Consider the following 22798-nt stretch of genomic DNA (forward strand, 5'->3'; position numbering starts at 1 on the left):
ATAAGCCTGTACTTCCTTTCTCAGAGCAAAACAATATGTGCTCCAAATAGTGACATGTCTTATTGTTCATATACAGTATCTAACAAATCTAGTCTGGTAAACGAACACAAATGTACTGATTAAAAAACCCTAGACTGGATAAGACTAGCATACAGGAAGAATTGCCAACAAATCGCTAAATGACTTTGGGCTGTCCACAGTCTAAACACTTTTTGGGTCTGTTTTAGAAATCTGAAAATCTCAGAAAACAGGAGTCGTCATGTTCTTCCAGTTCCAGTTTAATATATGCCAAAGCAGACTACTGGAGGTACAAGCATTTCTTATGATAATGTTTGGGATGTTTATTAGCTGTTCGTGTGGAAGTAAACGATTCCAGATGTACTTCGTTTTGAGAGAGGGGTCCCTGCTGAGCTTGCTGTCATTAGGAGAAGTGCAATGCATCGGGACCTGCATCGTAAACAGTGTGAAAAATGAATCCTGATCTGTAGCCGGACTCCCTCATTATGGGTGCTCAGCATTCTGATAGTTCCTAATTGGTTTTCCAGACTTTGGAAAATAAATTTGAATGAGTGGGGCACACGAGCCCCTAAATCTGCTATCACAGACTGCATCTGTATCTACAGGTTGTACTGAAGTTTAAGAATGCCCTCCATTCTGATCGTTCCAGAGAGGCTTTGTCCTTAGCAGCTGTGATCACACTGAAGTGACTTTCTTTCTTTATTTTTTTACTGATGGATTGAGTCTATGGCCAAGTTCTGTGGCACACCAGCAAGGTTCTGCGGATGATGATGATGACAGGTTCTGTGGAATGCTCCCAGTCTTGAAACAATCTGAACACAAAAAGCTACACCTTTTATGCAAATGTACAGAGAATGTACACATGCAAATGTGCGTTGATATTGCTTGCAACGCTCTTTAATGTGCCCTGTTAAACACACAAAGGTTGGATGAGCCCATCGGGGCACTGTTGAAGTGTGTTTCAGGATTGTCTTGGCTGAAACATGTGGCACATGCTGTTCTGAGTCAGTAGCGCACAGCGCTCACTACAAAGTATTCCTTTACTGCCGTTCCAGTCCACACAGGGAATCATTGTCTTGTCAGTGCCAAATTTCCACACAAAACCAACAGCAACCGCACAAGACAAAAGCCCTGCTGAGCATGTTGAGAAGCACCACAGAGGACACGGCACTGCTGAGCATGAGACGGGTTCAAACTGGCTTTCATGTGCTGGAGGAAAAGAAAATAACAATTAATAATAAATAAGATTTTGGCACCTCATGATCACATTTATGCCTTTTGTCCACAAACACAGGTACTGTGCATGCAAGCAGCAGCTCAGGTAGGCGTGCAATGTTTGTTTGAAAACACCACCAATCCTGGCCTGCCCCTCTGATAACGAATGTTGTGTTTACAGGAAGCTGAAAATTTCTTTCAAGTTGCCCGGGGCTTGTAAACCTGACAACAAACACACAAAGCTCAGGGAGGGACAGAAGTACCTCACAGCTCATAAATCTGTCCCTCTTAGAGACAGCCTGTCACCAAGGAAGGGTACAGGTAACATCAGAGGAGCCTCTCTCACAGGAAAGAGCTTGACTCCTGACTTTTGTCTACTTTCCGACTGTCAAAACAAAATGACTTCCATAAGGAAATGGGAAAAAAATTAGATCCGGACATTTTGTTTAGTTTTGCTTTGCAAACTTCAGTGGATTTAAAAGGTTCATTGTAGCTTAAGACTTTGTGATAAGTTGGTCAGAGTGATCAAAATACATGAAATATGTTCCTTTCTTTTTTTGTGTGCTGGTTTACTATGCATTTGGAAAACGATTAATGCAAAACCTGATTTTGCCAAGTTCTGCTAAAGCTATTTATACTCTGAGCAAAGATAGCTTGAGGCTTTCATTTTAGCTGGAGAAATTATGGAGAGACTTTTCAGCCAAAGTGAACTGGCTGAATAAATTACAATTATCTGTGAATAAATCTGCTGTCTCCCCACCTTTCAGGAGACCATAAGAACATACAGTAGGTAGGGCTGGCTATATTTGTATAACTCTTTTAATTAAAAAGGTTCCCAAACATGTTACGTACTGTATAGGTGGAGACCCACTTTGTCCACCACTGAAGAGAAGCCTCCATCTGGGTGACATGTGGCAGCCATCCTCCAGCAGCCCCACTACACAACAGATCAGGTGGAAAAAGGCCCTCACCAATTGAATGAAGGAGGAATACAAGGGTGTCCAGATTCTTTAAACCTGGAGAAAAATGTATCCAAGAAGCCAAAATTAGCACCCCTGTTTTTACACACAATGCCATAGGATCATCAATGATCAGTTAATCTTTAAGGACTTTGGTTGTCATCTGAATGATGGCTCCTCCAACAGCACAGTGTTCCTGGTCACCACTCTGCTGCATTGGTTTAAATGTTTGAGCTCAGAGAGAGGAGAAGTGCCTTCCACTCCACCATCACCACTTCTGAAACCGTGTGTTCATACAGTATTTATGTTGGAAGTAGTCCCTGCCTGACTTTCCTTTCCAAAAGACACACACCTACTCACCTGCTATTTATTTGTGATTTAGTGTGGCTGTGGCTATATGCTGGCTCATTAGGAGTTATTTCATGGCGCACAGCCGCGGCTATAGAAGAAGTCAAGCTCAGCCGAACTGAGATAGATGTGGTATACCCCCCATCCAGCCGGCCTGCCCAACTTGACATTCCAGGCTCCAGCCCACACAGCTCCTTTCCCCCTCTCCCTGCCCAAAGAGCTGTGCTCTTCCTCGCCTGCATTACTCATCATGTTATGTTTTTGGTTGAACTTGCTGTCATTTTCACACATTTCTCTCCGCCAGGAAAACCACCCCAAGGCATCTTTATTTCCCCTGAATTGGAACGAAGTGAGAGCCACAGTGCTAATAAGGTCCAGATGTGTTCTCCATCTCATTTTCTCAAACCCAAGTGAAGAATTCCATGATACAGGGATGAGTACCAGACAATCAGCCTTCTCCCTCTCCTCCTTTTTAAGAAGGCTGCTTGACATATGAGCAAGACACACAAGCTTGATTGACATGAAAATTTTGTTTTTTTTGTAAAACCAACTGTTAAACAGTAATGTAATTAGGACAGTTGGAAGTCATTTTTTTAAAATAAAGTAAAGATGAAAATGTTTCATTACGGCTGTGTGCTGCCAGTCTGGGAAATACCAGAGAGCCAGAGAGGTTGGTGATTGTGGTTTCTAGCTTTTTCCCCAATTTTCCAAGACCTAATATAAGAGATTCAATTTCATGGCGGAGATCGTTTGGAAGTGATAGTCCTTTGGCATTTTGTAGGATGATTTTTGGCTCTTTGGCTTTCCCCTACGTTATAGATAGCTACAGTACATACTTTATTGTCCACTGCAGTAGAAATTCGTCTTTGGCTTGTTCCGTAGAAGGTACAAAACACACAAGCAAAACATAATTATGTGATACATAAATAAATGGATAAATAAATAGGGGGGGGGAGACTACATTTGCACAGTGAGTGGTTTTATTGCAGAGAGGACAAAAGATGTCTTATAAATGTTTTTATTTGAATTTGGTGCCCTAAACCTCCTTCCTGATGGGAGCATAATGAATTGAGAATGGAGTGGGTCTGTGGAATCAGCTGTCATACTTGTGATAACGTAATACTGATTCCTGTAACAGTAATGATCTACAATAACCTACGTTCTGAGCATTTGTTAACTGTCCGAGACATTCTAGACCTCTTCCAAAATTTGTTTGTGAAACTGCCAAGAGAATGAGAGTAAAAAAATAGATCAAATCAAGGTGGAAAGAAATGTGTTATTAGTCACCAGGGTCACTGGTTAAGACTGGGACCTTCAGTCAGTGGATTAGCAGGGAGGCTCTGTCCGAGTGGCACTGGGACTGAGCGCTCTGCTGTGTCTCTGTCTCGGCAGATGTCAACGAGTGCGAGGAGACGAATGGCGGCTGTGAGGCTCTGTGCAGCAACACCATCGGCAGCTTCTACTGCAAGTGCCCCAGCGGCCAGGAGCTCAAAGAGGATGGGAAGACCTGCCAAGGTAGGCCAGGCAACAGGCCGCTTATCCAGGGACCGATCAGGATAGCTGATCGGATTGAACAGACATGCGCTGGAGCACCTGGCAAATACACCCGAACTGCGCCCAGTGCTGCAGATTCCACGGTATGGATCTGGACAAAAGAGCAAAGTTACCTATAGAAGAGCTGGCTATAATAACAATGCTTCAGTATTTATTAGTTTGTCTGATAAATCATTGTGAGGTAACACAACCTTCAAAGTGCTTCCACTCTGCCATTGTAATGGAGTAATCTTCCCATATGAATGTCTGTAGGGGTGGGCAAGAAAATAATTAAAATGGACAAATTCTTGCACCGAAACTTGGCAGGACTGTTCATTTTTTCATCAGTTCTGTGCCAAGCAAGATGTGATTCAATGGAGCCCAACTTGTCCAGAAGCTTCTTGAGTCAGAGTCCTCACAGGGGAACACGGTGTGTGAACAGCACCTGCTGTAGTCAGCCTCAAAATGGAAAGAGGATCACAGTTATGTGCTGCTGAAAACAAACTCCTCTTGGACTACAGTTAGCGCTCTGATCTGGTCATTGGAGTAGCCTTCTTAAACCAGGCTATATTGTGAATATGGGGATTAGCGCTGAGACCGTTAAGAGTTAACAAACAAAATACCCACTGTGCTGAATGCCACAATGCGCAATGGTAAACTTTATTTCCATCCAAGTATTACAGTATGAGAATCTCCTGTTTTTGGGGGTGTTGGATTGCATTCACTTACTGTGGGTTGCTGTTGTTTCTCGAAAATGAGAAGCGTTTTCCCCGAATAACGGTAATCATAGATGCCTTTCATTAATAGACCCAAACCCATGTCGCCAAGTTCTAACCCTGCGGCACCATTTCCTTGCAAAGACAAATCAAAGCAAGACCTTGATCGATCCCTAAGTCACCAGTCCCAAATTCAGTGCAGACCCCAATCTGTTTACACTGCTTTGCCAACACCAATTTAAAAAACACAAACCAGGAGCTGGAAAGATTGTTTTTTCCAAGTCGTCTCCCAATGGAAACCCTGGCACCCAGACAAGATGCACTCCGAAATTCAGTTTAATTCACTTTCCTCACTGCTTTCAGCACAAGAGCACATACTGGGGGCTTTGAGCGCCAAAGTACTAGCCTACAGCTTGTTTCTCTCCCTGGTATGCAGGAGTTACAGTACTTCCCAGCAGTTCTGTATCAATATAAACTTGCACAGCCATGATGAACTTTTATGTTAAAACTGTTTACAAAATTGTCTTTTTGTGATGAAAATCCGCTTCTTCCTTGTAATTCAGATGCAGGGTTTATAACTGAAGAGCCTCTGGAAGCAGAACAGTGGAATAACTCAATATGAGCAATGCTCTTTCTTTGGACAGCCCTTGGGAAAGTGTTTGCAGTACACAGCTGTTAGTACTGTATATAATAGAAAATCAAACAGTTGGCAAGGGAATGCTTTACAAGAGGTTGTTTTTTCTTCCCTCATCCTTAGTGTTTTTGGATCATTATTATTAGTTTTATATTTTGTATACTGTTTCTTACATATATTTATATAGTCTACGTTAAAGGGGAGGTTCAGCACAAAACGGATTTAAAACAGAACAAAAATGATGCTCTATAGGTGAAATTAAATGTAGCCTGTTGCTCTGTCAGGTCTTGAATGGATTAAACAATTGGCCAATTTCATAGCAGTTGTACGCAGTCCATAAATCTCTTTTCTCATGTTGTTTGCCACACCTGCAGCAGACATATTCATTTTTAGCAAGAGCTGTGTGTCCAGTCCCCTTGGGTAGATGTAGTAATTCAAATGACCAAAGCCTTAATGGGGTCCATGAAGCATTTAATAGCAGCTGTACGTGAGAAGCATTTTCTTCCGAGTCTGTGATGCATTATAGTTTTCTGCTTATCAGGAAGGGTGAGGCCTTTTCATTTTAAACCCCTAAGAGCTTAGTCAGAGGTTGGGTCCTTAAGATTCCCAACAGCAGGTGGCTATCTCTTAAATAGCAGTTCTTAAATAAACCAGACCTTTGAACTGAGCTCATCTGTGACACGGACTGCTCAGTCTGTCCACCTGAGACAGCTCCCCTCCCCGTCTCGGCACGAGAACCATCAGCAGCACACAATAACAGAGAATGGGTAGTGCATCCCAAAATGACTCCTAATTTGAGTGCTCTCCAAGCAGTGACTTAAGTGTTAGATCAGCAGCTTTAAGTGCTGTTAACAGACAGGTATGCCAACAGAGGAGGGACGTCGGACATTGTAATTTGCTGAGTGATTGCCACTTAAGGGTACCAGGCTGACAATTACAGTGTTAATGTCCTTTCTAATGTTCTTGGTCCATTTGTTCCACACAGACCCTTTCATTGTCAAGTCCTTGCTTCCCTGTGTACCGTCACTGTAACGGCACATTCTCTGTAATTAGAAGGCATAGATGCCAGTTCTGCCATAGGCTATTTTTTTTAAAGAAATGCTTGTTAACTTTTCACAATGGATATAAGATATTGCTGTGTTCAGCATTTGTCCTTTAGATTTTGCTAATTAAAGTACCATTGTTCTGGGTCAGTGGAGAGCTATTTTCCTCTTTCATTGGCTCTTTCTTTTTTCTTCATGCTCTTCTCGCTTATCGTGTTCCCTTTGTATATTACTGTAAATTTGAGAGCACCATTTACTAAAATCGATTTTCAGCTGAGGGCTATCAGAAGGCAGGCCAGCGATTTCCCTTTCTTCCAACACAAAGCAGGGTCTCCTCTGGCCTAGAACAGTGACATTTTTGTACTTTTTATTTTAATTGATTTTTTATGAGGAACACAGCACTCCTTCCTCTCAAAGGAACAATTTGACATTCATAGTGCTTTAGGGAAACCCTCTGTGAATATAGCAAACAGGTGGCTTTGCATGTGTGCAGTCTGCTCTCTGAAGCATCAGGCATGGGTGTTGCAGTGTTATCCACAGGTTCTTGTAGACCGGTGGGTGTCTCATAAGGTTTTAATGTTAATGATTATGTCACCTTGGAGTTGTTTCTTAAGAGTGCCATGGACCACCTGCAGGTCTGTTGATTGGAAATCTCGGAGCCTCTTAAATCTGTCAGCTGTTGGGGTGCTCATGAGAGACACCTGCGCGTGCATATGATCCTGTGTGGCCTTCTTGGTGTTTAAAAGGCTGTTTGTTTTTAAGTAACCCATAGTCTGTAACCCAAGGATAAAGAAATCGTTCTGTCATGTATTAGGGCTGTGGTTGTTGTCTAAGTCAAAGCCTCGGCTGTAAAGGAAGAAGTCATAATTGCTATACTTAAAATTCCTGTAGCAGCAGAAGAAGATCCTTTGATACGAGCCACAAAAACCATAGCTCTTCTGCTGTGCACCATATGGAGCTGCTCTGCTAATTCGGTTTGTAAAGTGGGATGTGAGCAGTGATTAATAATAGTAATAATAACTGATTGTGTTTCTGTAACAATTTCCATCCCAATGGTTTCCAAAGCATTTAATGTGTATATATACTGTATGTGGGGACTCACTTCATCCAACCACTTGGGTAACCCATACTGCACCAGAAGCCCCACAACAGGCGATCAGGGGGATGATTGAGAAATAACTTAACCAAAGGAACAAAGGCCAGGTTGTGGAATTGTGTACAATTCAAATTGTGGAATTTATCAAGGATGGACTTTCTAAAACAACATATTGAACAGTAAAACCTCTAAGCTGCCTTCTTTAGCAGATTAATGACTCAGAGATCAGAGATTTCTGAAGCCTGGAAAGGTAACACAGTGACATATTGGCAAAAAAACAAGCCCACAAGGCAGTGACTGCGAGATGCAGATTCTCTGAAGTCTATATCCTGATCGGTGACCCTTGGCTTTGTTGTGTTTATGATGTGATCTGAGCCTCTCAGCTGAATTTCTGGATTGTATTTGAAGCTGGCTCATTTGCCACGTGCTGCATTCCTCGCACAGGGTGAGCTGCATTTTAAAAGGGTGAACTTGCCTCTCATTTCCTTAGAGTAAACAGGCTCTGTATTTTTAAAATACCATGTGCAAGATAAATTAGGGGATCTTCTGTATTATGGCCCGGCTCTCTTGTTTGTTATGAATCATATTGTGTTTCAGCTTTGTGGAATTCTGTGAATGGCAGGATGCAGTGATCTCCTGTATAACATGGTGGGTTTTGGCTGAGGGACAAATAGTATGTTTGTTGGAAGAGCTTGGTAAGCACGGACCTAGAAAAATATATCTTGCTTCTCATATCCATTAAGGCATCTTCAGAAATTGGTGGACTAGTGTCCCTACAAGGGAATTTCCAGATGCGCGTCTCAAGAAAGGCTTTGCCTCTATTGCACGAAAACAAATTAATGTGATTGCGGTGGATATGAAATTAGTCCAGCCTGTTCATTAATCTTTCATGATTTAGAGACACTTTAAAATAGTTTCTTCAATGTAAAACCCTAGCGGTTGACTGATTTCAAACAGATCTCCCCTTTAGTATTTCAGATCTGAAATATTATCAGTCATCAAATCACTACTCAAAAGCTGTTGCAAATGTTTTGTTGTCTTTAGTTAAGTCTTCTGTTTAGGACAACAAGATCAACAAAACGTTTGCAACAACATTTGAGTAGTGATCCGAGTAGTTCAGTATTTGTAGATTGGTACTCAGAGCATACTGTATGTCCCTACTGTATTTCCTCTTTATTTGCAGAGAATTAAATCCACACACATTTACAGTCATTAACTTCGCTTTGCTTAAGTCATGTGTAAAGTCATGTGGAATTGTATGGGTATTTAAATAATCCTCGTGTGAACTTCATTGTATGTAAAACATATGGCTTTTTTTGTGTTCCTGTGGGGCTGACTTTGGATAACCGGAAGAGAAGGCCAGTTAGCAAAGGCTTTTGCCCACAGGCCTTAGTTAATAACAGGCCTGTGTTATTATTAGTATTTAACCAAGCTTAGAGGCAGGGGTTCAGAAAGCTGCTACTCATTAGAGATTAAGGGGTTTTCGGTTTTCAGGAAGGTTTACATTAGTTTTTGGCATCTTCTGCTTGAAACATGTGGCGGTTTCTTTCATTTCCCTCATTAATCAATCGACCCCAATAGTTTGTTTCATTTGTGAATGCAGAGACATAATAAACAATAGGAAAGACCTCTTTTCTTGTGAGAGAGCCTTTTAAAATACTGAAGGTGTTACCCCAGGATGGACTGAATGAAAGAGACTACCACACACTCTCTCGTTGACACTACAATTCTAGAAAAGGGACCTCTTCTACTCAAAAAGAAATGGCTGATAAATCATGGATATTCATTCAGTGGCTTTGCATATGCGATTTTCACTGTATTTTGGCATGTAAAATAAATCTGAGTTCACCAGTGGAGTACGATTAACTTTACACAAGGAAACAAATGATCCAGGAGACTCCGTTGCCAATAGACAGGACTTCAAGCCTTTAGCTTGAGCTGCTTAAATGTAGATTTATTCCCTAGTCATTTTTTCACAATGCGATAATCATGTTTTAGAACTCTGTTAAACACCCTCAGCGTCATGTTGCCAGTTTTAGATTTCATTGTATTCTTAGCAGCAGGCTTTAAAGCGAACAGAAAGCTTAACCATACAACTCATGTCTTAAAGCTTAATGAATAGGCACAATAAATCACAGCCAATAACCTGTTGTATGCTTGTGAAGAACAGGGCCTATAAAACAAAGGCAATAATGTGTTCTACAGAAATGCCCGGTACACTTGACTTGAATTTAGTACTGGCAATCTCAACATCTTGTTGACAGGGCTACTTTGATCCCATTCCTGAGAATTTGTGGACGGCTTTGTGTGTTTTCAAGGGCTTCAATAGCTCTAAAGCTGCTGGAGAGAGTACAGTTCAATAAAAAGACATCCACTTACTGAGTGAATCCTTGGGGACTCAGTTCAGTGGAAATTGGAAACTGGGAACATGGGCAGCTGGAGCAAATGTTTGGGGCAGCACAATCAAAACTGTTTTTCCCCCCAAGTTTAATTTAAAGATGTTTTCTTCTAGATCAATCATCACATTTCAGGCTAATGAAAAGAACCACATTGCTGAAGTAGACTCCTTTAAACCTCTCCTTCATCAGCCTTTAAAACCCAGCCTGGACACCAACACTCCTCTTTCTTTGACATTGTAGTTCAATTTATTTTGCTACTGAAACTGAAAATTCTCCACCTGCTGGACTCCTAATGAACTTGTCACATGTTCTCTCTGCTTGACTGATTTCTAGTTTTCCCTTGTGCCGTGATTAAAACAAATCATAATGTTATAATGTGTTCACACAAATTTCTTTTACATTGTGGGGGAATATTCACTGTTGACTTTGTTTTTAATTTCCTTTTCCTGGACAGTACGTATCCCTGCTTTGGGAGTGTGCCTTATCAAATCAAAATAACTATTTTCTCAAAGTCTCAGAAACTTTCTCCTCTTCTACCTTCTATCAGACTGTCATTCTGAGCCAAACTACAGTCATCACTCTAATTGGGAGATGGATATTTGTTTTTTCAATTCTGTTTTAAGTTTGTGTTATTTAAAAACAGCGGGGCACTGCTTTCCTGAGAAGATCCTATCAAACTGACAGACGTCAGTTACCAAAAGCAACAGAGTACACCAAGCAGAGACAGACATCTGAAAGGAATTTCGGGTTTAAGTTTTGCTTTCCACGCTGGGCAGGCATGTCTACAGTCCGCAGCCTGCAGAGTTGGTAACAGAACACAATGCCAGGCGTTGGCAGTTTTTGAAGCAGTAAATTTGGTTTTGGTGATTGCATGGGCACACCTGGCAGCTGTCTGGAGAAACCACAGAGTAAACCAGCTAACTGAACTGAGGACTCTGCTAAACATACAGTAACGAATGGTTCTGACTACAAATGTGATTGTGTATAAAAACATTTCATAATTCACAGAGTCGTCTTTCAGTCCAGATTCTAATGAGTATGTGTTTTTTGTTTGTCCTTTTAGAATGAAAAATAATTTTAATTTGAAATAACTTTAGAATTTGTTGCTCACTAAATGTTCTGTAACTTAAGATCTTTAGAGCTTTTAGAGAATCTGAAACTTTTCAGAATGTTTCCAAATCAATGCCTGAAGGCGTTGAACAAAATGTTGTTTTTCCAAAATGGCTTGAAATCAGGTTGAACAAACCTTGTGAAGGAGAACACATTTTCAGGGACTTAGTTACATGTGTTACAGTGGTGCAGCTCATGAAGTTACCTCGGCTGCATTCAAATAAAGACTTGAACCATTTGAACCATTGACTTCTGTCTTCTATGTGACGGATGGAAACAGGAACTGCCATTACCAGCACAGATTTCTTGTAGTTCTTGTCATAAGGGTGCCTGATGGTCTGGCTTGTTCCACAGCCTGAACGTCGAAAGTGAGAATACCTGAGTCATTGCCAGCTCACAACATCCCCCCTTCACCTTCCCCTCCTTTCTCTCCAGCTCAGATACGCTGGTTTGCGTCAGCAGATCTGTAACTTAAAAGAAGCCAGAGGAGATTAATGGTCTTCAATCTGGCATCAGGATGTGCCTTACAAACTGTCAAAGCAGGAAGGGCGCTTCTAGTGGGATCTTAATGGCTGCTCACCTTGCCGAGCTTCATGAAGAAACACCTGGGATTGAACAGGACTCGGAGGGCAGGTAGAGCAATGCAGCCTGAGCACCACTTTCTCTTGGAGTAACTTTAATGAGGATTGCCTTAGTTTGATGCCATCTGTCAATTAAAGCAGTCGTTTCAAATTCTGTTGGCCTTGCCTGACTGTGCAGCATGCAATTGTTTTTCTTCTTTTCCTTGGAGCAAAGCTTGAATCGGATCGTGCAAAAGCAGTCCGATACGCTATGTACTCTTGCATGCAATAGTAATGATGTCATGATGTTCTAGTTACAGTAAATCAGCAACAGAGCTGTTACACTAGTGCACTTTGCATAACCAAATTGGTTAATGTTCTGTTTTTTTTTTAATTTGCCTTATTTCTCTTGCTTTGAGCTAAACATTTAGATTGGCTAGTGCATACAGTATATTCAAACAAATGTCAGTTCATTTTTTTTCTATCTAGTACATTTTAGTTAGCACCTAAATCAGGACTGATTGAACCTCCAGTGCCAGTACAATATAGACTAACTGTGCTGAGGTTTTACAGGGAAATGAGGGCGTCAGGAACACCATTGACTTGGGGCGCCACTCCAAAACCTCAAGCCACACTGTGGCCTTGGTTGCTGGGAGAGTCTCCAGACCCTGTGAAGGAACATGGGGTTCAGCAGACATGGGCAATGTCAGAGGCAGAGATCTGAATAGGATCACATTAGGAAGAGTCATTGACAGGCCTTTTGATCAATAGAATCATCACCCATGCTCCATCGGACACATAAGAAAAGCATGCAAACTGTAATCTGGTGAAACTGCCAGTGCAAGGCTCTTTCATTAAATCAATGCCTAAATGCAAAGCAAAACTTTAGTAAAAGTTGAGGGTCTCTAGTTGAGGTTTGTTTTACATTTTACTTCAGTTCGGTTCATTTGTCATATGCACCGATCAATGCGATCAATGAGATGCTTATTTGCATCTCTGCTCCCATACAAAGACGTTAAGGAAGCACCAAAAACATAAACAGGGAACAGCAGCAACAACAACCATGTAAAAAAACAAAACTCAACTGGTGAAAAAAAATATTGTAAAGATCACTGTGACCCTGTATTGGACTATGCCTTTATTATTAAAGATATTAAAGTTATTAAAGATACAGTAGATGGGTAAATAGTATAATACTAGTAGTTGTAGTAAAGAACTCTTGGTAATTCCAAACGTATTCCTAATTTATTCCTATTCCATCTCTTAGTGAATGAGCAAAACAGGTAGAACACGTGTGTCTTTGCTTGAAATTGCAAGCTACTTGCAAAATGTTTTTAAGAAAATCTTGTACAGTAGTTTATTTGACAGTGACAAAAACTGTCACTGTCAAATGGAAATCCACCCTGTAGCTTGAGCACCTCAGACTTTGAGATTGCAGGCATTGGAGTACAGTCATTTTTACTTGCCCTGGACTGGAGGAGTGATGTTCTCCTATGTTTGCCTTCAGGGACACAGTCTTTCCTTGCTCTCTGCCGTGAGTCTGGTCCTGTGTGGTTTGCCATGCCCTTCAGGAGCCAGGCCTAACAAGCTGTGCTTTTGATGTTGCTGTCAGGTTAGCACCCTGCCCCTCTTCATTACCCCAGCAGCATAATTGTCCCTGTCCCTGTCATTGTGAGAGGAAGGACAAGGAAAGACTGATTTGGGTTGCAAAGACAAAGACTGTTTTCACCTGGACTGGCTGTTTCCCCTCATCCTTTTCGTTCAGCTATGTTTGTGTCCAGCAAGCCAGCTTTGTGTTTCGTGCTCATCTCAGACTGAAGCAGGACCCCTCAGTACAAGCACCTGGGCAATGCTAGCTGAAGACAGTGATTTGTTATTTGTGTTTGGTAGGATCTGATCTCAGCCTGTTTTTGCTTTATGAGGTGCTTTCAGCAATTGCAAGGGAATTGTTTTTTAATATGATCGGTGCTGTATTATAGTTTGTGTTGTTTTGCCAGCACCACAGTGAGGTTGCCACGGTAAGATAGCAGTTTTACTGTCTGTCCCTGCTGTTCTCCTATCCAGCTCATGTTATTGCTTTTTACCCCGTTCTAAAAATCCATTTAAAACCCCATTTGGTACTTCACTGCTGTATCTTAGGTAATAAATACAGACTGTTTTGCTTTGAAATCAGGCTAGTGGTTTCCTGAATTCCACCTTGGGAACAGTTTAATATTTAGTGTAACAATATTTTGGTGCCCTGGCCATACCTCATTGTGCTTGTATAACATAATAAGTCAGGGCTCCACAAATTCAGTTCTTGAAGATGACATTCCAGTAGGTTTTGCAAATCTCCTTAAATCATCAGCAACTACAGTCCTGTCCTGGGAGGGTTAATTGGGTTCAGTTAAGCCTTAATTTAGCTAATTTTGTCCTCTTCCTGAGACATGCAAACCCTGCTGGACTGTTACCCTCAAGGTAGACTTGATTAGCTCTGACATAAATGCTAAACCAAAAGTTGCAATAAAGAAAAAAAGCAGTCCTACTTGTATGTAGAATTTAAATTTTCAGAGCACAGTCTTTTGGAATACAGTAGAAAACAATGACCAAAGACAACAAAGAGCAGACTTTTTGGAGTTTAAAACCATATATAGTTGGTATATTTGCCCAGACCCCAACAGGCTTGGAACACAGGTCTCCTGTGTGTGTAGGCTCGGGCAGTGAGTGACAATAGAGTGGCCCAGGAATTCACAGTTCATTTTGGACTCAGTGTGTGAGCTCTCTAGCTAGAGACAACAAGCATCACCCTTTGTATCCAAGCAGGGAACTTGTGTGTTCGCAACACGTGTTCTTCTGAGGCAGACTTGTAAACCATTTTTATATGCATTGGTCAGAAACAAGGAATGCATTACTTTTAAGCCTGGGATGTGAAGATTTGATTTATCACCCAGTTTAAACATCCCTGTGGTCCTCTTCATTTGTGAAAGTCAGATACGATATTTGTTTTTAAGTGTTTAAAGCTTGTTTCAAGTTTGGAAAAAATTACCAAAGATATATGTCTCACACTGTAATAAGAAAGAAAGTGGAAGCAACTGACATTTCTCCTAAATATTTTTTTTTTTTTATAAAGAGGGCTATCATAAAGGTTACTTTGCCAGTTATAGACAATTACCTTGAGAACTGTGTCATTGCATTTCAAATAGCTGGGCTTCAGTCTTTTTATTTTGGACTTGTTTGGCGTTCTTCTTTTCTTCCTGCGAATAAGGAATGTGTTGTCATTCCCGTGACTCAGTTGACTGGAAACATTTCAGCTGCTGCTTTGTTTTGTTCCTTGGGCTTGGCCCTACCTGCAGGGAGGAGTGGAGGACAGAGGGAGGGGAGAGGGAATAAAAGACACTGGACACTGGAGGCGAAGAGATGGAGGAGGTGGTTTTGGAGCCCTGCAGAGAAAGGCAGAGAGAGAGAGGGAAAAATCGGACTCATATGTCTGTCAGCTCACAGCTGAGTGAGAGAGAGAGCGACTCTGAGTACTCTGAGTACCTCTTCTTGTCTCCAGATGCTGTGAACCAGCCAAAGCAAACTCTGCATGAACTGAAGGACAATTTGGCCGCAAGAAAACCGTATTATTTTCACCTTTTCTGTTTTGTGAGATGTAACTGACAAAGCTTTTTGTTTTTTACGCGTTGTTGTTTTCAAGCAGTACTGCGCTTTTATCCAATCTCTCTTTTTATGCATTTTTGAGAACAGTTATTTTTCTGAAGCAGCTGAGCATCATTTGGCGATGGCTTTGCTGGGGCACTTTCTGTTCTTAATCTGGTCTTTCGGGGGCCTGCTGAGCATGAGCTGTGCCTCAGGAAACACTCATTATCGGTACCATCGAAAGAACTGCTATAGCTGCTATTTTCAGCACAGTGGATACAGTGGGGGTTATCTGGGTCCAGGTGAGTGAAACCTGTCCTTTTCTGTGGTGAGATGTTTCTTGGCCACTGGGTCTCTGTCATGTGAGTGCAGATCAGTACAATGACAAAAGCATGTGTCTGACTTGCCAGAATAACCAGAGACTGTCCTGCAGATCTCTGTGCTCATATTGGAGTGAAGATGTGTACAGGACACTAGAGGGCAAAAATAGAACTGCATTCTTTGCTTTGAACACTATTGACAAATGACAACAGTGGTTAATGATATTACCTAAAATGTTCTTATTTACAATAATTGTTCACTTGAAAACAATTGTTCAGGGTCGTTCTGCAGTGTTAATATGAAGTCAGGTCAAGGTATTTGATAGTTTTAATCGGGCGGAGGTAAAAAAAGAAATAATGCTATCACATCATAATGATTATAATGACCTTTGTGAAATTAAATTTTGAGTGGAATGGTAAGAAATATTGCCAGACCTCTACAGTGTATCCTTTTTGTTGTCTGTCTCCAGACCTCTGGTTATAGAATATTATGTTTTTTTTTTGTTTCTACTACAGTCTTCTTACGGTAGTTTTTCTACTACAGATTTAAACTCCAAGGTTTAACTTCTCAAACCTCATGTAATTTACTGTATACCTAACCTTGACAATCCTTAAAGTATCTAAACACATCCTCGTTCACTTACCCTTTGATTGAATTCTGTGTCAAAGAAAAGGTGATGAAAATACAGTGTACAGATGGGAATTCAGAATTATACTTCTGCAAGTATTGGCAAGTTGTGTCCTGACCAAAGAGTTTCCTGACAAGCTGCGTCTACTACAGAGGTAACTGTGTGAGACTCAATTACTTGCCCCTTCAACTGTATTAAAAATAATTTAACACACATTAAATCATTATGTACTGTCCTTTCCATCAGGAGGAACAGAAATGATGTCCAACTGCCACTCACTTTTATCTTAATTCACTTGAACATCTTTGCTGCCACTTGCAATGATGAACTTTGCTTAGGGGTTAGAAGTGAAATAATTGAAATTAAGGACAGTTCAGCAAATATTTTTGTCACTTAGGGTATAATGAATCAGATATCTGTACAGTCTTGATCCTTCTGCAGACCTACAGTATTTACAGTAATCATACCTGCAGTCACTGTACAGCACTCCTTTTCTAATTATGTGGCAGACAACGTGCTACTGAAATAATTTGATTTTTATGTTGTATCTCTGGGGGGAGAGAGAGAGAGAGGTGTCAGCATTAGAAAAGTGTGCCTTTACAGTGTTACAGTATTTCCTTATTTATCTCTGGAGCTGCTTGAACAGAAACACTAAAGGAGAACTAAACGATTCTTTCTATATATAGTATCCTTGACATTTTCTTTCTCCACTGGGGATGTCTTTATGCTGCTGGATTTGGACAGATCCATGGAATTTCATCTGGATCACTGGGTTTCATGTGGACTCACAGCCAAATGGCAGTGCAAGGCAATATTAAATGACCTTGACAGATGCCAGTGATCCTGCATTGCCCATGTCAGGACATCCAAAGTGAGCTGTAATTCTGAGTAATGCTTTCAGCTTTCAGCCCCAAACCTTCCTGAATGGCAGCCCATCTTCCCTGCAGCAGTTATTGTGGGCTTCTTGCGTGCGTCGTACTGTATATTTGCCTTGATCTTGCCTGCTAGGCTCTCTGCCGCATGCCTGTGCCCAGGGTTGTCACCCCGGTGGTCTGACAGACACATTGCAGCTGTGTCCTTCTGCGTCACCTGGCGATGCTTCGGCGCACACCTACTGTATTGTTTGCAAGTCAAGGGAAAGGTCCCGGCTCTGCATTGACACACCAATGCTTCCGCGAACTGCAGCAATTCAGAAAGGTTTGGTTCTAGGCAAAGATAAGCGATCTTTTCCCCCACCCATATTTTCCTGTCGTTATCTATGTAAACATGTATAAATTAATTCTGAGGCTCTGAGCTGCTCTGTGGTTCTGATAGCATCAAGTTCATACCATTATCAGAGAAGCAGTTGTGTTGCTACCAGACATGCTTAGATTGCTTTTTGCCTCTCTATAGTTCCCTTTTGAAAAGGCTTCTCAAGATAAAGAGAAGTTTTGCATTATTCAGGGCATTTTGCCTTGTCATTGGGCTTTTGAGTACAGCGCAATGCGTGTTTGAAACATCCCACGACTTTTTTATTAGATTAGACTGTATTACTATATCACTGTATGACACTGTATGCTGTTCATGTTTCACTCTGGTTGGCACTGTGCAGATCTTCTGCAGTCTTGCTCTCATGTGTGTTTGCCATGGTGAAATTGTGTTGCAGTGTCCCTCTGGTTTCACCATGTCTGTGAAGTGAGTTTACTTTACTGTGCTTTTTGCTTGGTCTGTATCATGTTTTACAGTGCCATTCTGTCCTTTAACATAAAGCCACTGTGCTTGTACCTTGCTGCATTACAGTAGATTCTTATAAAGGTGCGCCTCTATACTGTGCTATGGTATTCTTACAAATGGCCACAGCCTGTGGGACAGTGACACACACTTTCTTTCTCATGAAGAAAAAATCCTGCCAGCAGCAGAGCCAGTGTGACATCCATTGGAAAGCAAGTGATGGGGAAAAAAAAATGCATCTTGAATGGAAACATTTCATTAGCGTTGTCAAACACTGACCCTGTGAAATGGAAAACAAAACCGGAGGCAGAGAGGCAGTGTGGGGCAAAAGGCTCACACTCGTCAGGGAATCTTGACAATAGTGGAAAGTGTCAACAGAGAAGAGTACACTGCAGCAATGTCAGCCAAAGCACCGGAAATAAAGAAAATACATTCATCCCAGCCGGAAACCGTGAGGGAGCTGGCTGCTACTGGTCTCAGCTCTTCTCTCTCTGTGAGATTACAGATGAATGATAGAACAGTGATTCAATAAAAACATGAAATGGCTACAGACAAGAGGAAACCATCTGACCCAATGTGCTTGTATGGTTGTGAGTAGCCTGCTGATCTGAGGATCCACCACTTGTAGAAACCCCTGTCCTTTGTGTAAAGATATTGCTCATCTTCTATGTCCCAAATACTCACCCAATATGGTGTTGTGCTTTCTAGTTAAGATCCAAGTAAGCCACCAGTGGCAATAAACTGCACAGAATAATGCATTTAAATGAGCACACTGGACTTTTGTTTCTTGAGATGCATAGAAGGCTTGATGGTTCATTGCTGTGCAACCATTCTTGGTACCGATGTGAAAGAGCTGGAAAACAAAAGTGTTTCTTTTTTCTGGCATAAGCAATAAAACCGCCACATTCGAGCGTCTTGTTTTCATCCTGTGAAGCGAGAAAAAAAAAATTAAAAGTACAATAATCCCATAGCTTGCATGCCTTTTTGAGTGAGGTATTGTGGTGCGCAGTTTTGTGGCTTTGGCTGAACATCCACTATCATTTGCGGTCTTTAATGTGCCAAGCTACAAGAGGCTGTGCGTAGAACTGTTTTTTTTCTGGGATAGAAGGGAGCGTGCAATGTGTTTTAATGGTTACATTCAGAAATAAAAACTGTGATAGAGCATGAGTGCCCAGGCTTTGCATTGTGTCCAGTGCATGTGAAAAATTAAACAGCAAGACCAGACCAGATTGCTGATGAATTCAAGTGTAAGGCTTATGGAATACGAAGCTATCTTCTTTTCCCTATATCACTCTTTATGGCCTTTTCTAATACTTGATGTAGTCCCATCAATGACATCAGAATGCAGATATATACAGTGTTTTCTACACACAGCAAAGTCTTGTTGCCTTCTTGGGAATAGTGTCAGGCAGCCCAGAAGCTAGGTGGATTTAATGGTCCAAAGAATTATTGATTCGTTTAAGGAATGAGTGATTTGTGCTGTCAGCTCACACGTGCAGCAGATATTTTCTATCCAAAGTATTCTTCTGGGTGTGCTAATTTATACATATTGGAGTTACTTGAAATACGCCGCTTTCCTGATGTGTGCCACTCTTCACAGCTGCCTAGCACGTTCCTTGTATACTTGGCACGGGCTCCCCAAGGTTCTCAGTGCTGTGGTCCAGCTGATAGCGGAGTTCTGTCTGTGGTGGTGCCAGCTCACCAGCCAGGAATGTGCAGGAGCTGGATTGATGAGGCACAAGATGGTTTTAAACCTCAAGCATGCTATTGTCCCACTGGGAATAAGGGAACAAGCAAATTAGAGACTTGTTTTTCCAAGTATCAGCTCTGAATCATAGAGCAGTCAGTGTTTCACAGCTTCCCTGTGTTTTACAGTAATAATACAGAATGCCGTCTCTGGGAAATGATTCAGTGTTTCTAAAGACATTTAGCTAGAAGTTTAATTATATACAGGCAGTTTTTTTATCTAGTGTGAATTGTATGTACAGTAAATGATAGCAGTGAGCCAGTTTAATTACAGGTGTTTAATTAGAGGTTAGTTTATTCCGTTTGTGTTGAATTGGGCCACTTCTCCAACTACAGTCCACCTTTCTAATTAATTTAGGATTAAGCAGCCCTTTCCGGTGAATTTAACAGTGGTCACAGAAGCAGTGCAATATGATACCAACATGTACCCTTAGAATGTATAACTAAAGAGTGTTGGACAGGGGACTTGTCTGCCCTTTCTCTACTGCAATTTTCAACATAGAGTTGTGCATGTTGCAGAAAGATAGAAATTCAGTTTCAGCTGTTTCTCAGCTACTTTCACTAGTGCTAATTAAAAATACATTTAAGATGTATTAGTGTGAAATGCAATCTTAATCTTTTACTTTCCAATGTACCCCATTAATTTTTTATATGGTATAGGTTCATGTTGAAAACAGGTCAGGACTGAAGAAGGCGGCAAGAATGTTGGAGACACCAACTTTGTAGACTGGGTTTTCAGTTGTGTGCACATGAACAAGAACATACATGTTATACTGCAATTTCTTCCTAATCGCTGTTAACTGAATGATGTTTAGCACTCCCTGTTCTTGTACATTGACCGGGCTTTCCTTTTTTTCCTTTTTTTATAATCGATTGCAGCATTTTTGAGCTGTACCCAACTTTTCGTGACTGCATAGATCTTTGCTATGTACCTTTAATTACCATTGTAAGTCTTATGCAAATATATACTGTAGCGCACAACAAGGGATTGTGCCTATTTGTGTACGTAACCCTGTTCTAAACACATCATTTTCCTTTTCATTATTGCTTTTGTTTTGCACTACTCACTTTGTCCCCAAATGGATGAATCAAAATCACCGCTGCTATTGATTGTAGACTCCCAGCTCCTTTTCATGACAGTTCTGAGGTTTAATCGATGTATTTTATGCATCTATGTGAAATGAATAAAAGTTGTTTACTCCTTGGCTGTGGGAACACAAACAGTTCACCTTCCTGCTCTCTTTACAGTGTACAGTTCTGTGCACTGATTGAAACCTCGCCCCCTGGCACTCGGGTCAACAACAATTAAGATTCCATGCAGACCGCATTTCCTTAAACACAGGCAGGTGGTTCTCATTACTGCTCGTGCCTGTGTTTTTGGGGGTGGGGGAGGGAAGACGCAGGGTTTCACAGGGCAACAATATCCCAGATAACCCCAAAAGATGCCTCATCCCTAATCAAGGATAAAATTTGGTCCTTTGCCTTAACTATCCTGTGTCATGAAACAGTGATGCCTCATCACCCGGGATCAGCCTTTGCTCCTAAATGCTTGATAGGGTACAGTTTCTCTATATCAAAACACATCACTACTGTGCTACAGTAGGTTACAATGGCTGTTTTCTTAAAGGCCACAGCAGTGCTGAGTGGGTGAAGAAGAGTTAAGTTCCAGTATTTCTTTCAGAGATGGTATATTTGTTGCTCCTTCTTGAACGATACTACACATGTACCAGTACAGAGTACAGTTAGACAGGCTTTGTTCCAAATGAGAGAGGCAACCTCAGGATGGTTTTTGTAAAATTTCAGTGTCTGATTAGTGCTGTTCCCAAGAATTTTATTTTTTGCAAGATGTCCACAGAGCCATCACATTTCTGAGTATGTTATGGATTCTGGTGTTATCAGCTGTGTTTTGGCACTTTTGTTTGCTCTTGTTAATTCTGGGCAGAGCGAGGAAGCAGCTGAAATGTGCTCATGCTTTTCAGCTATGTAACGTCTGCCCTTTCTATGGCTTCTCCATCACCGGCTTCCGTGACAATCTGACTTCAGGAATGCGTTTGTTTAATGTCAAAGCAGTTCTGGATTTGATCTTGCCCTTGGCTTCATTGAATGAAAATACATATTTTCTATATACAAATGCTTCAGCTAGAAACGAAAAAAAATATTATATACTGTTCTGCTCCATTGTTCCACACAAGTGACTGACATGTTAACCTGTTAGCTGCATCCTTGGTCACTTAAGATTTGTTTATTTGTAATTTACATATGTTTGCCAATAACAATACTTTTCAATTCTTTGTCAATCACCTAAGGTTGACAGTAAAATTCTCAATGAAGTTCCAGTTCTTCCCTATTCTATTTCTTCATGAATCGAAATCCATATATAATATAGTACAATCATGTTAGATGAAGCTACAAATCCTGGTATCAGACATTTAAATCTGAATATTTAATTATGAACATTTAACATACTACAAAGTATTTTTGAGAGTGAAGACAGCTCTGTAAAATGAAACCGATTAGAAATGTGTGTATCGTCCAAGCTGCTGAATCTCGGTGACCACTGTGTGTTGTCTCAAAGGCATCTGATGATGCTGTCAATATCAAAGCTGCCTCCCTGGCCTCTGAGAGGAAGAAATTTCCTTCTGTTGGCCAGTCGTGACTGACAAGCCTTACTTACATTGAATTCAAATGGGACACATGGCTCACTCATATCCTGCATTTAGCATGGTACAGTTTGAGGAATGGGAGGGATCTTTTTACGGTGAGTGTTTTTTCTGCAGATACAAGAGAACGTACCTGGGGCACATTCATGAGATCTCTGTTAACAAGACAGTCTTTTCAGGCCAGGCCCCATAACTGTTCTCTTCCTCAGAACAGAGCGCCTCAGAAACTCATGCTGTCCCAGCTGTCCTTGAGCATGGTAATTGTGGGTCCACAGGTTTGCAGAAGCGCTTATTCATAGCCAAACATCTGAAACAAGGCAGCCTTACCTCACATTCCTCCCTCAGCCCGGTTCTCGATGAGAACATGAACAGACTGATCCAAGGAATGAAAATAGCTGCCATCTGCCTGACAGGTGGGGGACCTCAGAGCTGGGTGTAGTGCACCACACACTTCATAGGTGATTGACCTCCCACACTTGGCTTC

The 22798-nt window shown here is 41.3% G+C and overlaps 1 protein-coding gene across 6 annotated transcripts in view; it reads left to right on the top strand.

Annotated features, from left to right (window-relative positions):
- LOC102683564 (multiple epidermal growth factor-like domains protein 6) overlaps positions 1-22798 on the top strand; it is a 139038-nt gene that overhangs the window by 69813 nt on the left and 46427 nt on the right. For 5 of the 6 annotated variants that reach the window (XM_069183814.1, XM_069183815.1, XM_069183816.1 and 2 more), the window contains exon 5: positions 3933-4055. In XM_069183814.1, coding sequence (XP_069039915.1) covers positions 3933-4055 — 123 coding nt within the window. Of the gene's footprint in view, positions 1-3932; positions 4056-15013; positions 15552-22798 lie in introns of those variants that run through there. The other variant, XM_069183817.1, reaches the window with a different exon arrangement.

The sequence above is a fragment of the Lepisosteus oculatus genome, chromosome 25, assembly GCF_040954835.1.
Source record: "Lepisosteus oculatus isolate fLepOcu1 chromosome 25, fLepOcu1.hap2, whole genome shotgun sequence".
NCBI classification, from domain to species: domain Eukaryota; kingdom Metazoa; phylum Chordata; class Actinopteri; order Semionotiformes; family Lepisosteidae; genus Lepisosteus; species Lepisosteus oculatus.